General features: G+C 44.3%; 1 protein-coding gene across 3 annotated transcripts in view; it reads right to left on the bottom strand.

Annotated features, from left to right (window-relative positions):
* The window catches only part of LOC110503320 (A-kinase anchor protein SPHKAP-like), a 40,419-nt gene that overhangs the window by 7,313 nt on the left and 9,620 nt on the right, over positions 1 to 23,486 (bottom strand). For all 3 annotated transcript variants that reach the window (XM_036961323.1, XM_036961325.1, XM_036961326.1), the window contains exons 4-7: positions 19,468 to 19,527; positions 18,586 to 18,729; positions 18,027 to 18,279; positions 11,193 to 14,667 (exon numbers count right to left, since the gene is read on the bottom strand). In XM_036961323.1, coding sequence (XP_036817218.1) covers positions 11,193 to 14,667; positions 18,027 to 18,279; positions 18,586 to 18,729; positions 19,468 to 19,527 — 3,932 coding nt within the window. The remainder of the gene's footprint in view (positions 1 to 11,192; positions 14,668 to 18,026; positions 18,280 to 18,585; positions 18,730 to 19,467; positions 19,528 to 23,486) is intronic.

Raw genomic sequence — 23,486 nt, 5'->3', positions numbered from 1 at the left:
GCCTTTCAGATCAGGTGTATATATACTGAGACCATGTGACACTTAGAATACACACAGGTGGACTTTATTGAACTAATTATGTGACTTCTGAAGGTAATTGGCTGCACCAGATCTTATTTAGGGGCTTCATAGCAAAGGGGGTGAAGACATTTGCACACACCACTTTTCAGAATTTTTTGAAACTAGTTCTTTTTTTCATTTCACTTCACTAATTTTGACTATTTTGGGGAAGTCCATTACATTAAATCCAAATAAAAATCCATTTAAATGGCAGGTTGTAATGCAACAAAATAGGAAAAACGCCAAGGGGGATGAATACTGTTGCAAGGCAAAGGCACTGTATGGTGTGATGGGTTTGGGAGACTGGGAGGAGCTCAACCCCTCTGATTTGAACTGGTTGATTTGGTTCCATATTTTTTTCTTGGGAAATTTTAAAATGATTGATTATAGAATGCAGTTTTTTTCATGTGTGCTGTGACTATACACATTTTACATTTGTGTTGCTCATTACATATTACGTACAACCTCCCACCACCACAACCAAGTATTGGCCTTTTTAAAATCTTTGCCCCTTTTATAGAGGGTGGATAACCCAGGTCCTTTAGTGGGTAAAGGATTTTTTGTATTTGTACCTATCCAAATTAAACATAAATAAATAATGAAATGAAAGGCTGTAGTGTTGACTGGTTTTTTAATGCAACAGAGCAACTGATGAATTTAAATCCTGATTAGATTATTGAAAGCTGCCAGATTCCCATAGTGGGTTAAGGTGTTGTTTGTCAATGTCAATGAACCTCACATTTCCAAAAGGGAAAGACTCACCTGGCGATCTGTTCAACGTCTGCCCTGGTCATCTCCCCCTGTCTGGGACAGGTACCCCGACCCCACTCACCCCTCTCTCCCGAGCTTTTGCTCGCCTCCGGCACACAGGCACTGTTGGGGCGAGTGACTCTGAACTTACAATGGCTAAACCCAAGTCGTTAAATATGTATTTTTTCTTGTGCATTTTGCTATTTTGCTATTTGCCTCATGACTCCTGCATGCTTTGTTCACTATGAACATTCTTGTTTACCCAACCGTGGGACAGACTATGCTTGTACCCACACTCGGGACTCTGACTCTCTATTGGTTACACAGACTTTTGGCCTCCCATCCTATTCTAACCCCCTCTCGCCGGCTTTGTATTCATGTCACCTGATGAAATTGCTGTATAATATGATGTTGTTGCCATCTAATGTGCATTCCAATGTCATAAATCAGCACTGCAGAGCTCTCCCTGTCCTCTGCCGTGCCTTGATTGTATTACTGCTGATGATATCTGGAAATGTGCATGTACACACTGGCCCATCTACTGTTGCTAGCCCCAATTCTGACTTGTGCTCTGATATCGGTTTCACGGATTTCTGCTCTCGTAAAAGCCTGTGTTTTCTGCACGTTAACACTAGAAGCTTATTACCTAAAATGAAAGTGTAGGTTCACAGCTCCAATTCAGGATGTGTTGGTCATTACTGAGATGTGGTTAAAAAAGAGTGTTTTGAATACTGATGTTAACCTTTCTGGTTATAACCTTTTTCGGCAAGACAGATCTTCCAAAGGTGGTGGAGTGGCAATCTTTACCAAGGAACACCTTCAGTGCTCAGTTGTCTCCACCAAGGCTGTCCCCAAACAATTTGATTTGCTGTTTTTTGTTGACTGCTGGGTGTTATCATCCTCCATCAGCGCCGGCCTGTACCCTACCTGCCGTAAACTCTCTCCTGGCCCCTTACACTAAGTCTGAATTTGTCCTGCTAGGTGACCTAAACTGGGACATGCGTAAACCACCTGATCAAGTCCTAAAACAATGGGACTCCCTAAATCTTTCTCAGATTATTACCAATCCCACAAGGTAGGACTCCAAACACCCAGAAAAGGCTACTTTTCTCGATGTTATTCTCACAAATAATCCTGATAGGTATCAGCCCCAAGGCTCGATCCTAGGCCCCACACTCTTCTCAATGTACATCAACAACATAGCTCAGGCAGTAGGAAGCTCTCTCATCCATTTATATGCAGATGATACAGTCTTATACTCAGCTGGCCCCTCCCCGGATTTTGTGTTAAACACTCTACAACAAAGCTTTCTTAGTGTCCAACAAGCTTTCTCTGCCCTGAACCTTGTTCTGAACACCTCAAAAATTGTGGTTTAGTGTGGTTTTGTGGTTTAGGTTTAGTGTGGTTTAGTGTTTAGTGTGGTTTAGTAAGAAGAATGCCCCTCTCCCCACAGGTGTGAATAGTACCTCTGAGGGTTTAGAGCTTGAAGTAGCCACCTCATACAAGTACTTGGGAGTACGGCTTACAGTACACTGTCCTTATCTCAGCACATATTCAAGTTGCAGGCTAAGGTTAAATCTCGACGTGGTTTCCTCTATCGTAATTGATCCTCTTTCACCCCATCTGCCAAACTAACCTGATTCAGATGACCATGCTAGATTACGGGGACCTAATTTATAGATTGGCAGGTAAGGGTGCTCTCGAGCGGCTAGATGTTCTTTACCATTCGGCCATCAAATTTGCCACCAATGCTCCTTATAAGTCACATCACTGCACCCTATACTCCTCTGTAAACTGGCCATCTCTGTATACCTGGCGCAAGACCCACTTGTTGATTGGTTGATGCTTATTTATAAAATCCTCTTAGGCCTCACTCCTCCTATCTGAGATACCTGATGCAACCCTCATCCTCCTCATACAACACCCGTTCTGCCAGTCACATTCTGTTAAAGGTCCCCAACGCACACACATCCCTGGGTCGCTCCTCTTTTCAGTTCGCTGCAGCTAGCGAATGGCACGAGCTGCAACATACACTCAAACTGGACAGTTTTATCTCAATCTCTTGATTCAAAGACTCCATCATGGACACTCTTACTGACAGTTGTGGCTGCTTTGCGTGATGTATTGTTGTCTCTACCTTCTTGCCCTTTGTGCTGTTTTCTGTGCCCAATAATGTTTGTACCATGTTTTGTGCTGCTACCATGTTGGGCTGCTGTCATGTTGTGTTGCTACCATGTTGTTGTCATGTTGTGTTGCTACCATGCTGTGCTGTCATGTGTTGCTGCCATGCTATGGTGTTGTCTTAGGTCTCTCTTTATGTAGTGTTGTGCTGTCTCTCTTGTCGTGATGTGTGTTTTGTCCTATATTTTTATTTCATTTATTTATATTTTTAATCCCAGCCCCCGTCCCAGAAGGAGGCCTTTTGCCTTTTGGTAGGCCGTCATTGTAAATAAGAATTTGTTCTTAACTGACTTGTCTAGTTAAATAAAGGTTAAGTAAAAAATAAAAAGATGCAGATGACTCGTTCGCTAATTGGAGTTTATTAAGTGTTACGTGAAAAACCAGCAAACCCTGCAATCCTTTAGCAGCCTAAATGTAATAATCTCTTCCATCTATGTTCCTTTTCATCTTATTTATTGCATGTGTCAATCCAATCTAGAGGTAACTGCCAAAATAATGGAAACACTTGAGTAAATGAGGGATACAAAGTATATTGAAAGCAGGTGCTTCCACACAGGTGTGGTTCCTGAGTTAATTAAGCTATTAACATCCCACCATGCTTAGGGTCATGTATAAAAATGCTTGGCAGGCCATTATTTTGGCTATGATGGCTATGCCCTCATATTTGGTATTTACTAGGATCCCCATTAGCCGCTGCAAAAGCATCAGCTACTCTTCCTGAGGTCCACAGGATGACAATTCCCCCCTCCCACAGGGCACGGGTGGTCACTGAATGGTTTGATGAGCATCGAAACTATGTAAACCATATGCCGTGGCCATCTCAGTCACCAGATCTAAACCCAAATGAACACTTATGGGTGATTCTGGAGCGATGCCTGAGTCAGCGTTTTCCAGCACAATCAACAAAGCACTAAATTATGGAATTTCCCGCGGAAGAATAGTGTCGCATCCCTCTGATAGAGTTTAGAATCTTGTAGAATCTATCCCAAGGTGCACTGAAGCTGTTCCGGAATGTGGTGGCCAAACGCCCCATTGGTCTTTCTTTCATTTTGGCAGTTACCTGTATATGATACTAAGATTCTTTTTCTGAAGTATCAACATTTACAAATGACCTCCAAAGTATTTAAACCCCATTGTCTATTTTCCTTTCTAAACACATACACTTTATATTTTATCTGCTCTGCCTATTTGTGCGACCTTGTGTTGTCACCTATGTCAACGTGGTCTGTAAATGTGGTCTGTAAATGTTTGTCGCTTAGCTGATGAGCTCAAGATTCTGGAACACCAATAAAGTGACCTGAAGTACATTGGAAGTTATCTGTAACCTCCTCTTTGTGGTGCCCAACTCTTCCAATATCAGGCCTCCCTGCAGTGTGTATACAGTGCCTTGCGAAAGTATTCGGCCCCCTTGAACTTTGTGACCTTTTGCCACATTTCAGGCTTCAAACATAAAGATATAAAACTGTATTTTTTTGTGAAGAATCAACAACAAGTGGGACACAATCATGAAGTGGAACGACATTTATTGGATATTTCAAACTTTTTTAACAAATCAAAAACTGAAAAATTGGGCGTGCAAAATTATTCAGCCCCTTTACTTTCAGTGCAGCAAACTCTCTCCAGAAGTTCAGTGAGGATCTCTGAATGATCCAATGTTGACCTAAATGACTAATGATGATAAATACAATCCACCTGTGTGTAATCAAGTCTCCGTATAAATGCACCTGCACTGTGATAGTCTCAGAGGTCCGTCAAAAGCGCAGAGAGCATCATGAAGAACAAGGAACACACCAGGCAGGTCCGAGATACTGTTGTGAAGAAGTTTAAAGCCGGATTTGGATACAAAAATATTTCCCAAGCTTTAAACATCCCAAGGAGCACTGTGCAAGCAATAATATTGAAATGGAAGGAGTATCAGACCACTGCAAATCTACCAAGACCTGGCCGTCCCTCTAAACTTTCAGCTCATACAAGGAGAAGACTGATCAGAGATGCAGCCAAGAGGCCCATGATCACTCTGGATGAACTGCAGAGATCTACAGCTGAGGTGGGAGACTCTGTCCATAGGACAACAATCAGTCGTATATTGCACAAATCTGGCCTTTATGGAAGAGTGGCAAGAAGAAAGCCATTTCTTAAAGATATCCATAAAAAGTGTCGTTTAAAGTTTGCCACAAGCCACCTGGGAGACACACCAAACATGTGGAAGAAGGTGCTCTGGTCAGATGAAACCAAAATTGAACTTTTTGGCAACAATGCAAAACGTTATGTTTGGCGTAAAAGCAACACAGCTGAACACACCATCCCCACTGTCAAACATGGTGGTGGCAGCATCATGGTTTGGGCCTGCTTTTCTTCAGCAGGGACAGGGAAGATGGTTAAAATTGATGGGAAGATGGATGGAGCCAAATACAGGACCATTCTGGAAGAAAACCTGTTGGAGTCTGCAAAAGACCTGAGACTGGGACGGAGATTTGTCTTCCAACAAGACAATGATCCAAAACATAAAGCAAAATCTACAATGGAATGGTTCAAAAATAAACATATCCAGGTGTTAGAATGGCCAAGTCAAAGTCCAGACCTGAATCCAATCGAGAATCTGTGGAAAGAACTGAAAACTGCTGTTCACAAATGCTCTCCATCCAACCTCACTGAGCTCGAGCTGTTTTGCAAGGAGAAATGGGAAAACATTTCAGTCTCTCGATGTGCAAAACTGATAGAGACATACCCCAAGCGACTTACAGCTGTAATCGCAGCAAAAGGTGGCGCTACAAAGTATTAACTTAAGGGGGCTGAATAATTTTGAAAACAGTTTGAAATATCCAATAAATGTCGTTCCACTTCATGATTGTGTCCCACTTGTTGTTGATTCTTCACAAAAAAATACAGTTTTATATCTTTATGTTTGAAGCCTGAAATGTGGCAAAAGGTCGCAAAGTTCAAGGGGGCCGAATACTTTCGCAAGGCACTGTATATCCATGTTTCACTGCTCCCCTAAAGGCCACTCTCACTTTACCAAGGTCTGTGTGAATCTTCTCACCTTACTGAGTCCTTGACCTCTGAGTGAAATGTCAGACCCAAATTACAGGACAATATTATGACACTGTTGCATGTAGTCTGTGTCTCTTATATGCATAATATACTGTATGTGTGACATACACTCGTCTCCACATGTATTTGGAAAGGGAATTCTTTATTTTTTATTTGAGATCCAATGTTTCCTTTGAGGCGACAGTACAGAATGTCACCTTTTACAGTGCCCTCCATTATTATTGGGACAGAGAAGCATTTTGACTTATTTTGGATCTACACTCCAAAAGTGGGGATTTGAAATCAAACCATGACTATGAGGTTAATGTTCAGACCGTCAGCTTTAATTTGAGGGTATTTCCACTCATATCTGGTGAACCGTTTAGAAGGATAGACCTGAAAATAGCTGTGCAGTAACACTCCCCATCACACCTGGTAGAGCTTGAGAGGATCTGCAGAGAAGAATGGGAGGAACTCACCCAAATACAGGTGTGCCAAGCTTATAGCGTTATTCCCCAAAATACTTGAGGCTGTAATAGCTGCCAAACGTGCTTCAATAAAGTACTGAGTAAATGGTCTGAATACCTATGTAAATGTGATATCCGTTTGTTATGTTTTATAAATTTGCCAAAAAAAATCTAAAAAACAGGTTTGATTTGTCATTGTGTATTATTGTGTCTAGATTGATGAGAAGAAATAACAATTTAATACATTTTTTAATAATGCTGTAACATAACAACGTGGTAATAGTCAAGGGGTCTGAAAACTTTCAGAATGCACCGTATGTGTGTATTGGTTCCATATTCATAGCACACAATGACTACATCAAGTTTGTGACTCTACACATTTGTTGGATACATTTACTGTTTCTTTTGGTTGCGTTTCAGATTTGTTTTTGTTCCCAATAGAAATGAATGGTAAATAATGTATTGTGTCATTTTGGAGCGGTGGACTAGTAACCGAAAGGTCACCAGATGTGGCCAGATGTGCAACTGCGACCCAAACTGGCCATTGTTTTATTCGAAAAAATATGGCCCTTTATAATGTCCACTTAACGTTATGTCCATAGGATGCTGTATCTAGAAATCATATTTTTCCAGCTTTTGCTTCCCTTCTTGTATATGTGCATAATATAATGTGACCTTAGTCAAAAAGTATTTAATAACTCCAAAAAGGTATAGCTGTAGGTTGTTGTAACATTTAAGCTTAAAACATGTTTTTCATTTTTTTGCACAGCATGGATCATCGGTGTGGTTGAATGCAGCATTGCTGTGTGGTGCACTCAAATGTATTGTAGTTGAGTGGCCAGCCGAGGCTACTGCTCAAATGTATTGTAGTTGAGTGGCCAGCCGAGGCTACTGCTCAAATGTATTGTAGTTGAGTGGCCAGCCGAGGCTACTGCTCAAATGTATTGTAGTTGAGTGGCCAGCCGAGGCTACTGCTCAAATGTATTGTAGTTGAGTGGCCAGCCGAGGCTACTGCTCAAATGTTGCTGCAATAGGCCTACACGTTTCTCCTTTGCATTGTGCTTTGTTGCAGGTTTCGTTTTTTGGTTATTCATTGTCAAGCTTAACCGAAGCCAGACAGCCTCATTTGACACGTTCCCTCTGCTGCACGCTGTAAGCGGGACATACGAAAGCAATGAGTGAAGTTGAATTCACTGATCCCAGCGCATCAGGCAGTAATTTCATAAAGTAGATTACTCAACTGTTGACTAATTCATACTAGCTTGTGTGTCCTATTCGGCCCACGGGCCTTGTGTTTGACACGTGTGCTAGCCCATTAGCCAAGTTATAACTGGCTTGTGATCATTGTCCTTGCGAGTTTGATTATATTGACATTTCCAGCTTTAGTTACAGCCGTCCGTTTTTGGGTCATTGAAACTGAAACAGTGCATCCTAGATGGGTGGAGGCAGCAGACCATGTATGAGGCAAGCTGTGATTTACAACCTGATACAAATATTTTTTGGACTACCAAGAAATGGTAGTTGGTTTTGAAGAATAAACTGGGAATTTGATTTTTTTTAAACTGATATTATGATCATCGGTTTCATATCTGCAAAGTAATTCAAACGCTGTCAGTTCCACTATAAATGAGTCAAAAGTGTAGTCCCATATTCCTTGCACGCAATGACTAAATCAATCTTGTGACTTTACAAACTCATTGGATGCATTTACAGTTTGTTTTGGTTGTGTTTTGGGTTATGTTTTGCCAGTACCTGAATGATGACAGCAGTACTTTTCTTTCTAATTAAGTAGATAAGATGTTTCATCATGAATAATGATTAGGGAGATGCCGGGTTAAGAGGCAACAACAAAACATGCTAACCTCTCACCATTACCAATAACTGGTAACTCTGTCACCTTCTCATCCATCATTATTCACGATTCAGTCATGATTATCCATTATCATGGTAGCATCCACATGAATGTAGAAGTGTTCAGAAACATCTTCTATTCTTACTTACAATAAAAGTGACTCCAAAATGGCACAAAATATTATTCACCATTCAGTTCCTATTGGGCAAAACATAACGGGCAATTCCATGGTAACAGAAAAACCCAAAACTATTATTGCAAAGTTAAACAAACCACACAACTCTATGCACAAGGATGACTTTCAACAATTTCCACAGAAAATGTAAAAAATAAAAACATTTACTTGAAGAACAGAATGACAGCACAAACCATTGCTTTTTGTTTGAAATGCATTTTAAAAGAAAGAAATCGGAGCATCATGCTGTTAGCTTGGAATTGTCCAAATCCAGAACACAACGAAAACAAACGGCAAATGCATCTAACATGTTTGTAGTCACAAGCTTCATGTAGTCATTGTCTGCAAGGAATACGGGACCAAATACCAATATTTGGATTACCTAAATACAAGTGAATGTGTCCAAATACTTGTGAATTCTTCAAATGGGGGACTAGATATTAGAGGTCGACCGATTATGATTTTTCACCGCCGATAACGATTATTGGAGGACCAAAAAAGCCGATACCGATTAATTGGCCGATTTTTAAAATGTATTTGTAATAATGACAATTACAACAATACTGAATGAACACTTATTTTAACTTAATATAATACATCAATAAAATCAATTTAGCCTCAAATAAATAATGAAACATGTTCAATTTGGTTTAAATAATGCAAAAACAAAGTGTTGGAGAAGAAAGTAAAAGTGCAATATGTGCCATGTAAAAAAGCTAACATTTAAGTTCCTTGCTCAGAACATGAGAACATATGAAAACTGGTGGTTCCTTTTAACATGAGTCTTCAATATTCCCAGGTAAGAAGTTTTAGGTTGTAGTTATTATAGGAATTATAGGACAATTTCTCTCTATACGATTTGTATTTCATATACCTTTGACTATTGGATGTTCTTATAGGCACTTTAGTATTGCCAGTGTAGCTTCCGTACCTCTCCTCGCTCCTACCTGGGCTTGAACCAGGATCACAACGACAGCTACCCTCGAAGCAGCGTTACCCATGCAGAGCAAGGGGAACAACTACACCAAGTCTCAGAGCGAGTGACGTTTGAAACGCTATTAGCGCACACCCCGCTAACTAGCCATTTCACATCACATCGTTACACCAGCCTAATCTCGGGAGTTGATAGGCTTGAAGTCACAAACAACAGAGCTGCTGGCAAAACGCACAAAAGTGCTTTTTGAATGAATGCTTTTGAGCCTGCTGGTGCCTACCATTGCTCAGTCAGACTGCTCTATCAAATCATAGACTTAATTATAACATACTAACACACAGAAATACGAGCCTTAGGTCATCAATATGGTCGAATCCGGAAACTATCATTTCGAAAACAAAATGTTTATTCTTTCAGTGAAATACGGAACCATTACGTATTTTATCTAACGGGTGGTATCCATAAGTCTAAATATTCCTGTTACATTGCACAACCTTCAATGTTATGTCATAATTACGTAAAATTCTGGCAAATTAGTTCGCAATGAGCCAGGCGGCCCAAACTGTTGCATATACCCTGACTCTGCGTGCAATATTGCCTGCTAACCTGGATTTCTTTTATCTAAATATGCAGGTTTAAAAATATAGACTTCTGTGTAGTGATTTTAAGAAAGGCATTGGTGTTTATGGTTAGGTACACGTTGTAGCAACGACAGTCCTTTTCCGCGAATGTGCACTGCATCGATTATATGCAAAGCAGGACACGCTAGATAAACTAGTAATATCATCAACCATGTGTAGTTACTAGTGATTATGATTGATTAAGTTTAATGCTAGCTAGCAACTTACCTTGGTTTCTAAATGGAAACGCGTAACAGGCGGGCTCCTCGTGAGGCAGGTAGTTAGAGCGTTGGACTAGTTAACCGTAATGTTGCAAGATTGAATCCCTGAACTGACAAGGTAAAAATCTGTCGTTCTGCCCCTGAACAAGAAAGTTAACCCACTGTTCCTAGGCCGTCATTGAAAATAAGAATGTGTTCTTAAACTGACTTGCCTAGTTAAATAAAGGTTACATAAAGGTGTAAAAAAAAAAAAACTAACAATAATAATCGGCGTCCAAAATGACCAATTTCCGATTGTTATGAAAACTTGAAATCGGCCCTAATTAATCGGCCCTAATTAGTCCCTTTGGGACTCCCAATCACGGCCGGTTGTAATACAGCCTGGATTCGAAACCAGGGTGTCTGTAGTGACGCCTCTAGCAGTGAGATGCGGTGCCTTAGACTGCTGCGCCCCTCGGGAGCATTTGGGGGAGTGTATATATATGTGTGTGTGTTTGGGTTTGTATGAGTGTTTATGAGTATCTGCAGTATGTCGTGACTAGAGGCATGTCTATGCCACCTTGAAGATCAAGGTTAGCTTTAGATAAAAGCTGTAGCCTCCAACACAGAAACATGACTCATAACCTGGCTGCGGGTGTGTATAACCCCAGAGACTTTCACAATAGACTACGTTCTCTCTGTGAATGCAGTAGAAGCCATTATGTGGCTGGGTCTCTGATACCCAACACTATAAAGTGTTTAACAACTCATGGATGGTTATTGATTTATAAACACATTAGGTCACAATTCAAGGTGTTTTGGAAAAAAAATTCCAAGGAGGACTATGGAAAGATACTACCATCTCTCTCTGTTTGAGGGTGCGATAGACTCACAGGGGAATCGCTCACTGAGAGAGAGCTTACCTGCTGTGGCTCACTGAGGCCCTCTCAGCGCGCCACTGGGCTGTCCCCTCAGGGGGCGCTGGGTCCCAGGGGTGATGCCAGGCCCTTTCCACCGGGTTCCCAGACTCTGGATCGTCCCTCTGATCTGTCTCGATGTGGATCACCGGTACAGGGACCTCCCTGGGGCCCCTGATGGGGGGACCCGCTGCTGTACATGTGCTGTCTCCGCCCCCTCCAGGTTGCTCCTGGCTGGCTCTGCTCCGGGTGCAGCCAGGGCGGGACTGTTTGAAGCCTCTCCTCCTCTCCCCCACGGGCATGTGTTGTTGTCGCCCCACCACGCCCCCTCCTCCGGCTCCATCCCCATCCTGCAGGACAGACTTCCCGGTTTCCACGATGTCTGCGGCCAGGCGGTTGGCATACTGCAGCATGTGGGTCTGGGACTCTGCATCCACCAGGTCAATGCTGTCCTCCGGGTCCGCAATGATCTTGTTCTTCCGCATCAGGGACTCAATGGAGCTGGACCAGGTCTCATGGATCAGCATGTCGGTGATCTGATCAGTCTGGCCCCTCTGGTACAGACATGAATCAGACTTGCAGAGGCCCGTGGCAGACACCTGCACCGAGTTGGTGGGGTAGATGTTGAGTGTGTCCCCGTGCACATTGCGGACGAAGCCATCAAAGGAGTTGGCCTTGATGGGCGAGTTGACGGTCAGCCTGGAGTCTGAGAAACGTCTGTCCGGCACGGAGGACTGACGGATACAGAAGAGAGTTCTGGGAGATGGAGGCAATAGGCTGTTGCTCCACTCTTTAGTTCTTCCCATACTGTAGTCTTTGCTCTCCATGTCCATGTCTTTGAGCATGAACCTGTAGAACTCCTCCGTGATGCTCTCCGTACTGGACTGCTTGGACAGACAGGAGGTGGCCCTCACATTGAGGTGGCCGTTCTTCTTGGTGGCTGCCTGCTGCACGGCTGCCGCCAGGATGCTGCTGGCGTTCTGCCCAGCATAGTAGTCCAGGAGCAGGTCAAAACCCCGGCCCTCCATCTCCATCTGGTTCACCATGAAGCGGGAGAACTCGTCCGTAATACTCTCGCAGCTGGACTGCTTGGAGATGGAGCCTCCCCTGCTCAGGTTCTGGCCCAGCCGGCTGCCAGGGCCCAGGGTGTTGGGGGTACCCGGGGGACCTGCGTCCTCCTCTGGGATGCTTTCGTAGCTGGCGGCCTTGCCCCGGCTCCACCGCTCGCACTGCAGCCGGCTGCGGGTCTGCTGGCCGGGCTTGGAGGTGTCAACTACGTTGAGCTCGGGGCAGTTCATTATGCGGGCGGTGACCTCTGAGGCAAAGAGTGCGAATGGGTCAAGAGTCTGGGGCATGTCGTCTAGGTTGACGGTCTCATCCACCACGCGGTTGACCAGGCACTCCATCAACTCGGGCTGCTCTTCCGTCTTCCTCTTGATCTCACTGAGGCGTGGCGGCCGGTGCTTTTTGGATGCCACACCGCCGTTCTGGCCCTCCTTTCTGCGGAGGGCCGTGCAACAGGAGGGCAGCAGGTAGCCCCCCTCGGGGTAGTAGCCGGCTGCGCCCTTCAGGGCACAGAACCACGGCTGCTTCCCGCTGGAATTCTCCAGGCAGATGGCGGCCAGCTCAGTGGCCATGGAGACCACGGTGGTGGCCAGGTCATCAGCGAAATAGTTGACAGGGGTAGTTCTGGACTCTGAGTCCATCTTTAGGCAGACCAAGGCCCCTGTGGAGGAGCTAAAAGAGGACTGAGGGGTCAGAGACGACTGTCTGCTGTCCGTACTGGCTCTCCATCTTTTCTCTGTGCCCAGGGATGAAGAGACCTGGTGTGCTAAGCTCTCTGTAAAAGGCTCTCTGATGTTTCCTCTGGCCTGCTGGCCCTGGAGGTCATAGCAGTCCTTAGTAGAGGACGAGACTTTAGTCTGAGCTTGTCCGAGCTGCTGCTGCTCTCTGAAATGTGGCGAGCTGTGAGACCCATAAGGTTCACTCTCCCTCTCGAGTCCATATTTGTCCTCCCTTATCGCGGAGTAGATGGGCATCTTCTCTGCCCAGTGGGCTTCATAATTATCGGGCTGGCTGGAGCCATCGAAGCGCTGTAATTTACTTAATGGTTCCTTGGTGGTGGCGACTGCCTCGTAGTCCCTGGAGCCGACATCACCCTCTTGTCTGTCAAACGACCCTATATCACATTTGGAAATGTCACCGATCCGCTTTGAAGTGAGACAAAGGACATCGAAGAGCACATTGCTCACGCTCTCCTGCAGAAAGCCCTGGATATTAGGGACGTCTTTGCCCGGGCCTTCTAGTTCTCTTTTCTTTTTCGCTTTCTCAAACGCGTGCTTGAAGAGGCCATTGGCCACCTCGCTGATGAAATCGTCCACCTCAGTCTCATCCATCTTGTCCAGATAGGACTTTTTGGGAGACGTGATGCCATCCACGATCCTGTTGTGGGTGGACTCCAGTAGGTGGGCCACACTCTTGTAGTCCTGGGGCTGAGCCAGCACCCCTGCTGCCTCCTTGTGAAGAACTTCAGCGATGCTGGTGCGGAAGGCCTCGATGCTGGTTCCCTCGGCAATGCTGCAGTGAAGAGTGATTGCCGTGGAGGCCTGCGCTGCAGATAGGAGTCCGACAGAGGCAGCTGAGTAGACCTCAGTGGTGGAGTCGTCTTCTGACTCGCAGCCCCCCTCCTCTGCCTCTTTAGCTAGCTCCACCACGGCCACTGCCCCCGCCACCTGGGCCATACCGCACATGGCTGAGGAGAAGGAGTAGTCAGTGCCCTCAGGGTCTCTCTGTCCCTCTCTCTCCATGTCCTCCTCTGTTGGCTCCATCGCTAGCTGCTCTGCTACCTGTGGGCTGGAGATGGTGCCGATGACGCTGGCAGCACATGCCAGGGCCTGCTGCAGGGGTTTGTTGTGGTGTCGTCCACTGGTAGTGGTGGTAGGGTGGAAGCTATGGGCCTCTGGTCCTTGTTCCGCCGTTACCTGTCTGGCAGCACCACCAACACCATACTCCACAGCCACGTGAGAGGCCTGAGTACCCAGCCACTCCGGCAGGCCCTCGCAATTATCTGGGCTCTGCACTATGACGATCTTTGGCAGCTCGAAGGAGCAGGCACGTGCCCGAGAGGGCTCCTCGACTCCTGTTCTGGTGAGGACGGCAGGGGGGCGGTGGCTGCCAGGGGACATGCTCACAGCAGCCTCGGTGGTGAAGGACGGTTCGTCCTGAGACAGGCGGATGAAGGCGTCCTGCAGTACAGACTCAGCCAGGTTGGTGGCGTAGTGGCCGGCTGACTCCTTATTGTGGTGACCACTAGCTCTCGCCGGTGCCCTTCCTCCTTGTTTCTTGGTGGCTGGGGGGGCGCAAATGGTCACCTCAGAGTCCTCGCTGTCCTGCCACTGGTTCTGGCCCAGGCGTCCCCTCTGACACACAGGTCTATCGTTGTGTGCTGCGTCTGCCAACCCCACTGCCACATCACTGCACTCTGGCTCATGGGGGGAGAGAGAGAGAGAGAGAGAGGCATGTCCAGACCTGTTAGAGAATAGTTCCATCAAACTCCCAATGTGCCACAACAACAGCAATGACAACCCAGCTCTGGTTTAACCAAGCTAGCAATAACACCAGACTTTCACTGAGCAGCGTTTACCCACTCAAACCTGACTATAGCTACCAACCAAACCCTAGCTGGTCCCAGGTAAGTGTGTGCTGTCTTACCAATGACCATAAGAGTTGGCTACACAGGCAATAATACAACACAGACAGATCTGGGAAAAGGCTAACTTACCCCCATGCAAAGTAAAAAAGAGCAACCTATTAGATTATAAATATTACTGGTACATTGACTCAAAGGAGAGGCTAACCTTCACACAGTGTTGGTTCTAATTTCATACAGGCAGGGCTGAGAACAATACAGATACAAAATACTATAAACATAAATGTATTAAATAAATAATTTTGTAATGTATTTAAATAAAATACATATTATGTATTTCCTATTTTAAAATACCAAAATACATTTGCACGTGCCGGCCCCGAACAGAAACAAAATTCTCAGTATCAGTTACAAAAATGTTTTTCCTTGAAGTGACTGTAATGTGTTGTTTAACTACCTTAGTTGAGCAAGTCACTCTGGATAAGTGTGTCTGCTAAATGACCAAACAATTAAATGTATACAGTATGTGAAAATGAACATAACAAAATGAGCTGCAAAGCACTCTGGGTTTTGTTTCGGGTGGAGCTCATGAATAATACGCATTATGCTTTGCAATTGTTCATTTTCACATTTACAGTGCCTTGCGAAAGTACTTGAACTTTGCGACCTTTTGCCACATTTCAGGCTTCAAACATAAAGATGTAAAACTGTATTTTTTTGTGAAGAATCAACAACAAGTGGTACACAATCGTGAAGTGGAACGACATTTATTGGATATTTCAAACTTTTTTTAACAAATCAAAAACTGAAAAATTAGGCATGCAAAATTATTCAGCCCCTTTACTTTCAGTGCAGCAAACTCTCTCCAGAAGTTCAGTGAGGATCTCTGAATGATCCAATGTTGACCTAAATGACTAATGATGATAAATACAATCCACCTGTGTGGAATCAAGTCTCCGTATAAATGCACCTGCACTGTGATAGTCTCAGAGGTCCGTTAAAAGCGCAGAGAGCATCATGAAGAACAAGGAACACACCAGGCAGGTCCGAGATACTGTTGTGAAGAAGTTTAAAGCCGGATTTGGATACATAAATATTTCCCAAGCTTTAAACATCCCAAGGAGCACTGTGCAAGCGATAATATTGAAATGGAAGGAGTATCAGACCACTGCAAATCTACCAAGACCTGGCCGTCCCTCTAAACTTTCAGCTCATACAAGGAGAAGACTGATCAGAGATGCAGCCAAGAGGCCCATGATCACTCTGGATGAACTGCAGAGATCTACAGCTGAGGTGGGAGACTCTGTCCATAAGACAACAATCAGTCGTATATTGCACAAATCTGGCCTTTATGGAAGAGTGGCAAGAAGAAAGCCATTTCTTAAAGATATCCATAAAAAGTGTTGTTTAAAGTTTGCCACAAGCCACCTGGGAGACACACCAAACATGTGGAAGAAGGTGCTCTGGTCAGATGAAACCAAAATTGAACTTTTTGGCAACAATGCAAAACGTTATGTTTGGCGTAAAAGCAACACAGCTGAACATACCATCCCCACTGTCAAACATGGTGGTGGCAGCATCATGGTTTGGGCCTGCTTTTCTTCAGCAGGGACAGGGAAGATGGTTAAAATTGATGGGAAGATGGATGGAGCCAAATACAGGACCATTCTGGAAGAAAACCTGATGGAGTCTGCAAAAGACCTGAGACTGGGACGGAGAGTTGTCTTCCAACAAGACAATGATCCAAAACATATAGCAAAATCTACAATGGAATGGTTCAAAAATAAACATATCCAGGTGTTAGAATGGCCAAGTCAAAGTCCAGACCTGAATCCAATCGAGAATCTGTGGAAAGAACTGAAAACTGCTGTTCACAAATGCTCTCCATCCAACCTCACTGAGCTCGAGCTGTTTTGCAAGGAGGAATGGGAAAAAATGTCAGTCTCTCGATGTGCAAAACTGATAGAGACATACCCCAAGCGACTTACAGCTGTAATCGCAGCAAAAGGTGGCGCTACAAAGTATTAACTTAAGGGGGCTGAATAATTTTGCACGCCCAATTTTTCAGTTTTTGATTTGTTAAAAAAGTTTGAAATATCCAATAAATGTCGTTCCACTTCATGATTGTGTCCCACTTGTTGTTGATTCTTCACAAAAAAATACAGCTTTATATCTTTATGTTTGAAGCCTGAAATGTGGCAAAAGGTCTCAAAGTTCAAGGGGGCCGAATACTTTCGCAAGGCACTGTATATTTAGTTCATTTAGCAGATGCATTTATCACACCATAGTGCCATCAGACTTCTGATACCAATGCAATGCAAGGGGGCCACAAAATGTGAACCACTATAAATTACAGTATTTAGATACATTGGAGTGTAGTTCATCCCAATGTAATTAAAATGACAAAATACACAGAAGTAATTAAAATACGTATTTCAAATACATGTAACATCAAATACTGTCCATCTCTGCATACAGGAGATTAATTATAGATAAGGGGAGACTGCAGAAAAGCACGGCCAAGCTCAGGGCCATATACTGTATATTAATCTCAATCATGCAAGGGATACACGCACTAAGGAGCTACGAAGCCAGCCACAGAGAAGTGTTTCTACAGATGAAGATTGACAGGCACGAGAGAACAAGAGAAAAACAGCACAAGCGGCTGGGCGCCTGTCGTTCCCTTTTGAAACGAGACGATGGACATCTTCAGTGGTAAGAATAGCTTTCAAGGAACATGTAGGCTATTCGTGATTTCCATACTGAAGACTCTATAATAAACACTACATCAATAACAACTTAGATCCTTATTGAGGTTGTTATCAGCACCTATACACTGACCTGTTTTGAGAGTAGGCTACTGAATAATGTATTACCTTACAGAAATGGCAGATTTTTCCTCCCAAAATGAGTGCTTCAAGTTAGTAGATTTGTAAATAATAAATGATTTATCCTATTTAGCATCCACTTTTGTCGAAAGTGACCTAGAACAGTGACTGAGATCGACATTTTCATATTGGTGCCCCAAGCAAGGATCAAACTCACAAACCTGCCGTTGCTATCCTCATGCTATTCAAACTTAGCCACATAGGATTACATTACTCTACTTTCATATTCACCACATATGTCAGTAAAATATATTGAACTCAAAATATAGTACAAGGGTATTCAAAAGGATGAGAGAAAATCACCATTTCGTAAGCCGTCATCCTCGCTGTCATCCCCCAGGTGTTCTGAGGCAGTGAGGAAGTCCTCCTCTATGGATGAGAAGGAGCGGTTGGTGTCGTCATCCATCCTCTGCCCTGCCATCATCCGCCCCTGAGACCCCTGCCTCTCCTGACCCCACTGTAGCCCGATCAGGAACTTGTTGATCTCATAGATGATGCTGGTGGGCCGCCGGCCCCCAGGACACTGGACCAAGCACACATCTGTACCCCTCTGGCCCTGGAGGCAATACACACATACATACACACACGCACGCACACAGGTACAAACACACACACACACACGCAGGCACACAGGTACAAACACACACACACAGGTACAAACACACAGGTACAAACATAAACACACACACACACAGAGGAAGGAAGGAAGGAAGGAAAGAATTCAATAATTGATAAGTTCTATCTTGTCTGCTCGTGTAATACTCAGAGCTGACGAGTCAGTCAATGGGTGGATGGAGGGATCTCAACAAACCATAAAATGAGAAGGAAGAAGACGTGTTTGTGTGTGTGTGTGTGTGCTCACCTGTGTGTGGGTGGGGTACTGGTGAGGGTGAGAGGGGTCCGGAGTCTCCAAACCACCGAGCAGCAGGATCTCGTTCACCTTGGGCTGTCGCATGCTCAGAGAGCCAACCAGCTTGGGCAGGTCTGGAGAGATGGAGGCGAGTTTCTAGGGGAAAGAGAGACGTCGCCCACAGTCACTGTGATAGTCACACAGGCAGTCATCACCAGCACACACCTGCTAATTACCTAAACAAATCAACCCCTCTCACCCAGGCTAATTATCCTGAATCCATGGCAACAGAGCCAGTGTTTACGATGGTTAAGAAAGACTGGGGGAACAGGAGGAGATGAAATGATAGGAAAGAGACGAGAGGATGAGAGAGGGAGCAGAGGAGTTAATGGGTCGGGGGAGGAGAGGGGAGGAGGGAGGAGAGCATGGGTAGGTAGGAGGAGAGGATATGAGAGGAGAGCATGGGTAGGAGGGAAGAGAGCATGGGTAGGGAGGAAGGAGAGGATATGAGAGGAGAGCATGGTTAGGAGGGAGGAGAGCATGGGTAGGGGGGAGGAGAGGATATGAGAGGAGAGCATGGGTAGGAGGGAGGAGAGCATGGGTAGGGGGGAGGAGAGGATATGAGAGGAGACCATGGGTAGGAGGGAGGAGAGCATGGGTAGGGGGGAGGAGATCATGGGTAGGCCGGAGGAGATCAATGGTAGGGGGGAGGAGATCATGGGTAGGGGGGGAGTTCATGGGTAGGGGGAGGAGTTAATGGGTAGGGGGAGGAGTTAATGGGTACGGGAGGAGTTAATGGTAGTGGGAGGGGTTAATGGGTAGGGGAGGAGTTAATGGGTAGGGGGAGGTGTTAATGGGTAGGGGAAGGAGAGAGATGGAGAGAAGCCAGCACACCTTGATGCAGCTGTCGTTGTGACGATCCACCTTCTGCTGGTCCAGATTCACAAAGCACATCTGAAATGAGAGGGAAAAAGCTTCAGAACATTGGTTTTACCCAGATAAAAGCATGATTATTAGTCTGACAGAGGACGCAAACATGCTGTGTTAGCCCTCACTTGCCATTTACAAGCCTCTAGCAGGAGGTGATTTTGGAGGTATGGCAACGTAAGACTAAGCAGGACACAACAGGGCTAATTGGCACCCACTCAGTCAGTCAGTCCCCAGGGAGCGAGCGACAGTCCCTACATACAGAATTTCACCGAATAGGTCCCAAATTACACTCTATTCCCTATATAGTGCATTGCTTTTGACCAGAGTCCCTATTTGCCCTGGTCAAAGAAGTGCACTTTACAGGGAATGAGGTGCTATTTTGGAGAATAATCTCACTGATTGCTTTCCCATTGTTTACTCAGGGGTGAGTTTTCCAAAACAATCGTAGATGTATTGGTATGTTATTTCACTTGCCAACCCAGACTATTGAACAGCAAAGTGCTACGAATGTTGTTCCTTCATGCATAGAACATTCGCCGTCCCATCAAACATCGATTTTCATAAGTGTTACTCTGTCACGGCAGTGTGGCTGGATTGTGGATAGAAATGATGTAAAACTTCAGCTACAAATGCTTTGGGAAAGTATTAATCAATGGTTGAGTTAATTAGAAAAGGGGCGTGAGGCATAGCCCTCAATTACCAATAAACAGCCCCTCCCCCAGCTGTAACACACAGGCACACACTCCATAACCACTTCTTCTTCTTATCTAGCCATCGTTCTCTACAGCTCTCTCTCTATTCATCCCAGATGAATTGATATACCAGGTTCATCTCTCCAAAACCAATATATAACCAAAAGAGAATCAGAAGGAGAAATACAAACAGATGCAGCAATTGAAACTGGAACGAATGGCCCAATCAGTTTAGAGATACAACAGTTCTATCTGCCAATCAGGCTAAATCTGGAAGTTTGCTACTCTGTGACATCATGGATGTTAGTCTCTGTTACGAGTGTATTTGATTGACATTTTCCTCTTTTACAAATTAGTCTTGCACCCCATTTTATTCCACATACTTTCTGCCTATTTCATTGGTATGTTATCAACAGCAACCTACAGGGTGAAACACTGAGCTAATCATCCCAAAGCTGAAAAGGGGACAGAATTGAACGGGGGAAACAGAACGGGGAAAGCAGCTGGAGTGGTGCTCTTTATCGGTAGAGTTAAAATGTCCACCGGAGTGAAACAACACCACATAGCAATTTCACCCCTGTTTACATGATCAGCATCACACTCAGCCTTTCCCCTACATTTTCTTTCACGAAAGCCCACCCTGGTACTTGTACAACCCATTTAGAAGCTGTCTTATTATAATGGCGGTTCTATCAAGCCCGTGCGAGCTGAGGTGTTGTGAAGGTTATCAAATGATTGGGTTTATTGTGTCTTGCATGCAGGTCAAAGCAATCGCAGAGAAAAATAAGCAGATGACTGTTGGAGAATGAGAGGGGGCGAAACGGGAGAAAAAAAGAAGAGGGAGGGAAGAGGAAGGAGGTAGAGAGAGGAGTTGAAAAAAAAAAGGAGATATGGTGCCCTTCCCAAGGACAAAATCATTTAACCAAATCACCATTAGGTGGGAGTGGCAATCGCCTGCAGTCCCAAAAATGGGTTTCGGGGTAAACGCTGTATGTGCCATCTAGCTATCTCTGTCAGTGAGACAGAGACCACAGATGTGAATGAGGCTCCACTAATTCTTCAGAGCAGACAGACCAGTTTAATCTATGCCTAACTAATTGACGCACAGAGATTACAAATCAAAATAGATGCTAGAAAATAGAGGGGTTCTGATTGGTTGCACACCCGAGTGCGTGTGATGTGCGCGTGTATGTATGATAAATAGGACCGGGACAATAACAGTGTTTCGCAATATTTTTTCCTTGGCAAAAATGAAAACACGAAGCAGGCCACAATCTTTGGTCCGTTAAAAACCTGCTGTATGTAAAATAGTATGCTATAGCTTGGAAAATAAATACATGTGACTCTGGATGACAACATAATATTTGTTCCCAACATTAGGGCTGTTTTCCTAAAGAAGTTAAATCTGCTTCTTGTTTAGTTTCCTTGCCACGATACTAACGAATATCGTGATACTGTTATCCTCGACTAACCTGTACTCCTGCACATTGACTCCGTACCGATAACCCTGTATATAGCCTCATTATTATTTTAGTTTATTTAGTCAATATTTTCTTAACTGAATTGTTGGTTAAATGACTTGTAAGTAAGCATTTCATGGTAAGGTCTCCATCTGTTGTATTCGGCGCATGTGACAAATACGATTTTATTTGATCCCGGACCCAATGATAAATTCTGCGATTTTGGCTCAATTTATCTATGTGCCCATTTCCTCGTGTTGTGCCCCTGCTGAGGTGGCGTCCTTTGGATGGGTGCCTGGCGGCTGGAGGACAGCGCTGGGTGTGACCCAGGGTCTCGCGGTTCACCGGGCACCCAACAAGCGGGCAAATCTACAGCTGTGCTCCAGCCTCCAGGTCAACCCAGCCAAGCGACCAATCACAACCTCAGGGTGATTCTACTCTAAATACCATAACCAATCAGGGACAGCTGGATGACTCAAACATGAAACTAATCAAGAGGTTTTTGCAGCGAGTAGCCACGAGGAAAACAGTGGTGGACAGTTGTGAATTTGGAGAAAAACAAATAAAATAAAAAACAAACTCTCTCCTCTCTCAGTTAACATGCTGGTGAGATGGGTCATATTCATTAGAAAACACTGTAGCAAAACATTTAGCAACAGACATTTTTTAGGTAGTCCCCACCTGACTGTTTTTGTCTGTTTGACCATGCAGTAGGATGTTAACAATGAGGAGGCAACAGCAAAACTAGACTTTTCTTGCCTAGAGTGAGCTTTTATTAGCAAATGTGAAGATAAGCTGGCAAAAATTGTACAAATATTTACAAACAAAAATAAATAGGACGATGAACTAAATAAAGGTGGGCCTAATAAACTTATCGGAATCCTAATCAGCTCTAACCAAAGAAAATCCAGCAGCATATCAACCTGTTACCTGTCTGTCTTGTTTCACAAACAAAGCAATGACATGCTTCTTGTAGAAATACCCATTACCCAGAATGCATGGCAAACTCTTTAAATCGCCTAATTGACAATCACCTTCAATAAAGGTATACCAACACACTCAGGTAATGTATTCCACATGATAAATATCCCTACATCAATTACAGTCGATAAAATGCTTCTCATAATAAACAGGTGTTAATCAATGTCTGGACATACATAATTAGGAAAGACCCTAGTTTATGTGACAGAAGATATAGGACAATCGTCACAGTGCATAATGACCATGGTGCTATGGCAGCAGTGATGTCACTGTTTTTAACGGAGAGCTATAGCTCTGAAAAGAGTGGGTCAGATGTGTTGCTGTTCCTTGGGCACTGCAGAAGTCAGGTGTGCTTGTGTGTACGTGTAGTTAAAGCCCTGGACTGGGGACAGGAGGTTGAATGGCTACAGGACTGGTTGCACAAAGAGTCAAGACAGGAACACAGACACAAACACGCCCACAAATGTAGAGGCTCGTTTAAGACGCTCTGACTCATTTTCCATAAAGATTACAAACATTCACAGGCTATAATGTAATATAATGCAAAACACACACATGCTTGGTCACACAAACACAGGCGCAGAAAGTCCTTAATACGCTCTCACTCATTTTCAATAAAGATTACAAACATTCACAGGCTATAATACAATATATTGCAATACACACACATGCTTGGTCACACAAACACAGGCGCAGAAAGTCCTTAATACGCTCTCACTCATTTTCGATAAAGATTACAAATATTCACAGGCTATGTGGTACAATACATATGCTCGTGCACATCCACCCACCCTAAGCTCTCCCCTCAACAACAAATCCTCTTCCCCTCACTCAATCTCACCCTCCTTTC

This window comes from Oncorhynchus mykiss, chromosome 24 (genome assembly GCF_013265735.2).
Source record: "Oncorhynchus mykiss isolate Arlee chromosome 24, USDA_OmykA_1.1, whole genome shotgun sequence".
In the NCBI taxonomy this organism is placed as follows: Eukaryota; Metazoa; Chordata; class Actinopteri; order Salmoniformes; family Salmonidae; genus Oncorhynchus; species Oncorhynchus mykiss.
The sequence above is the reverse complement of the archived record's forward strand: the minus strand, read 5'-3'. Positions and strand labels throughout refer to the sequence as shown.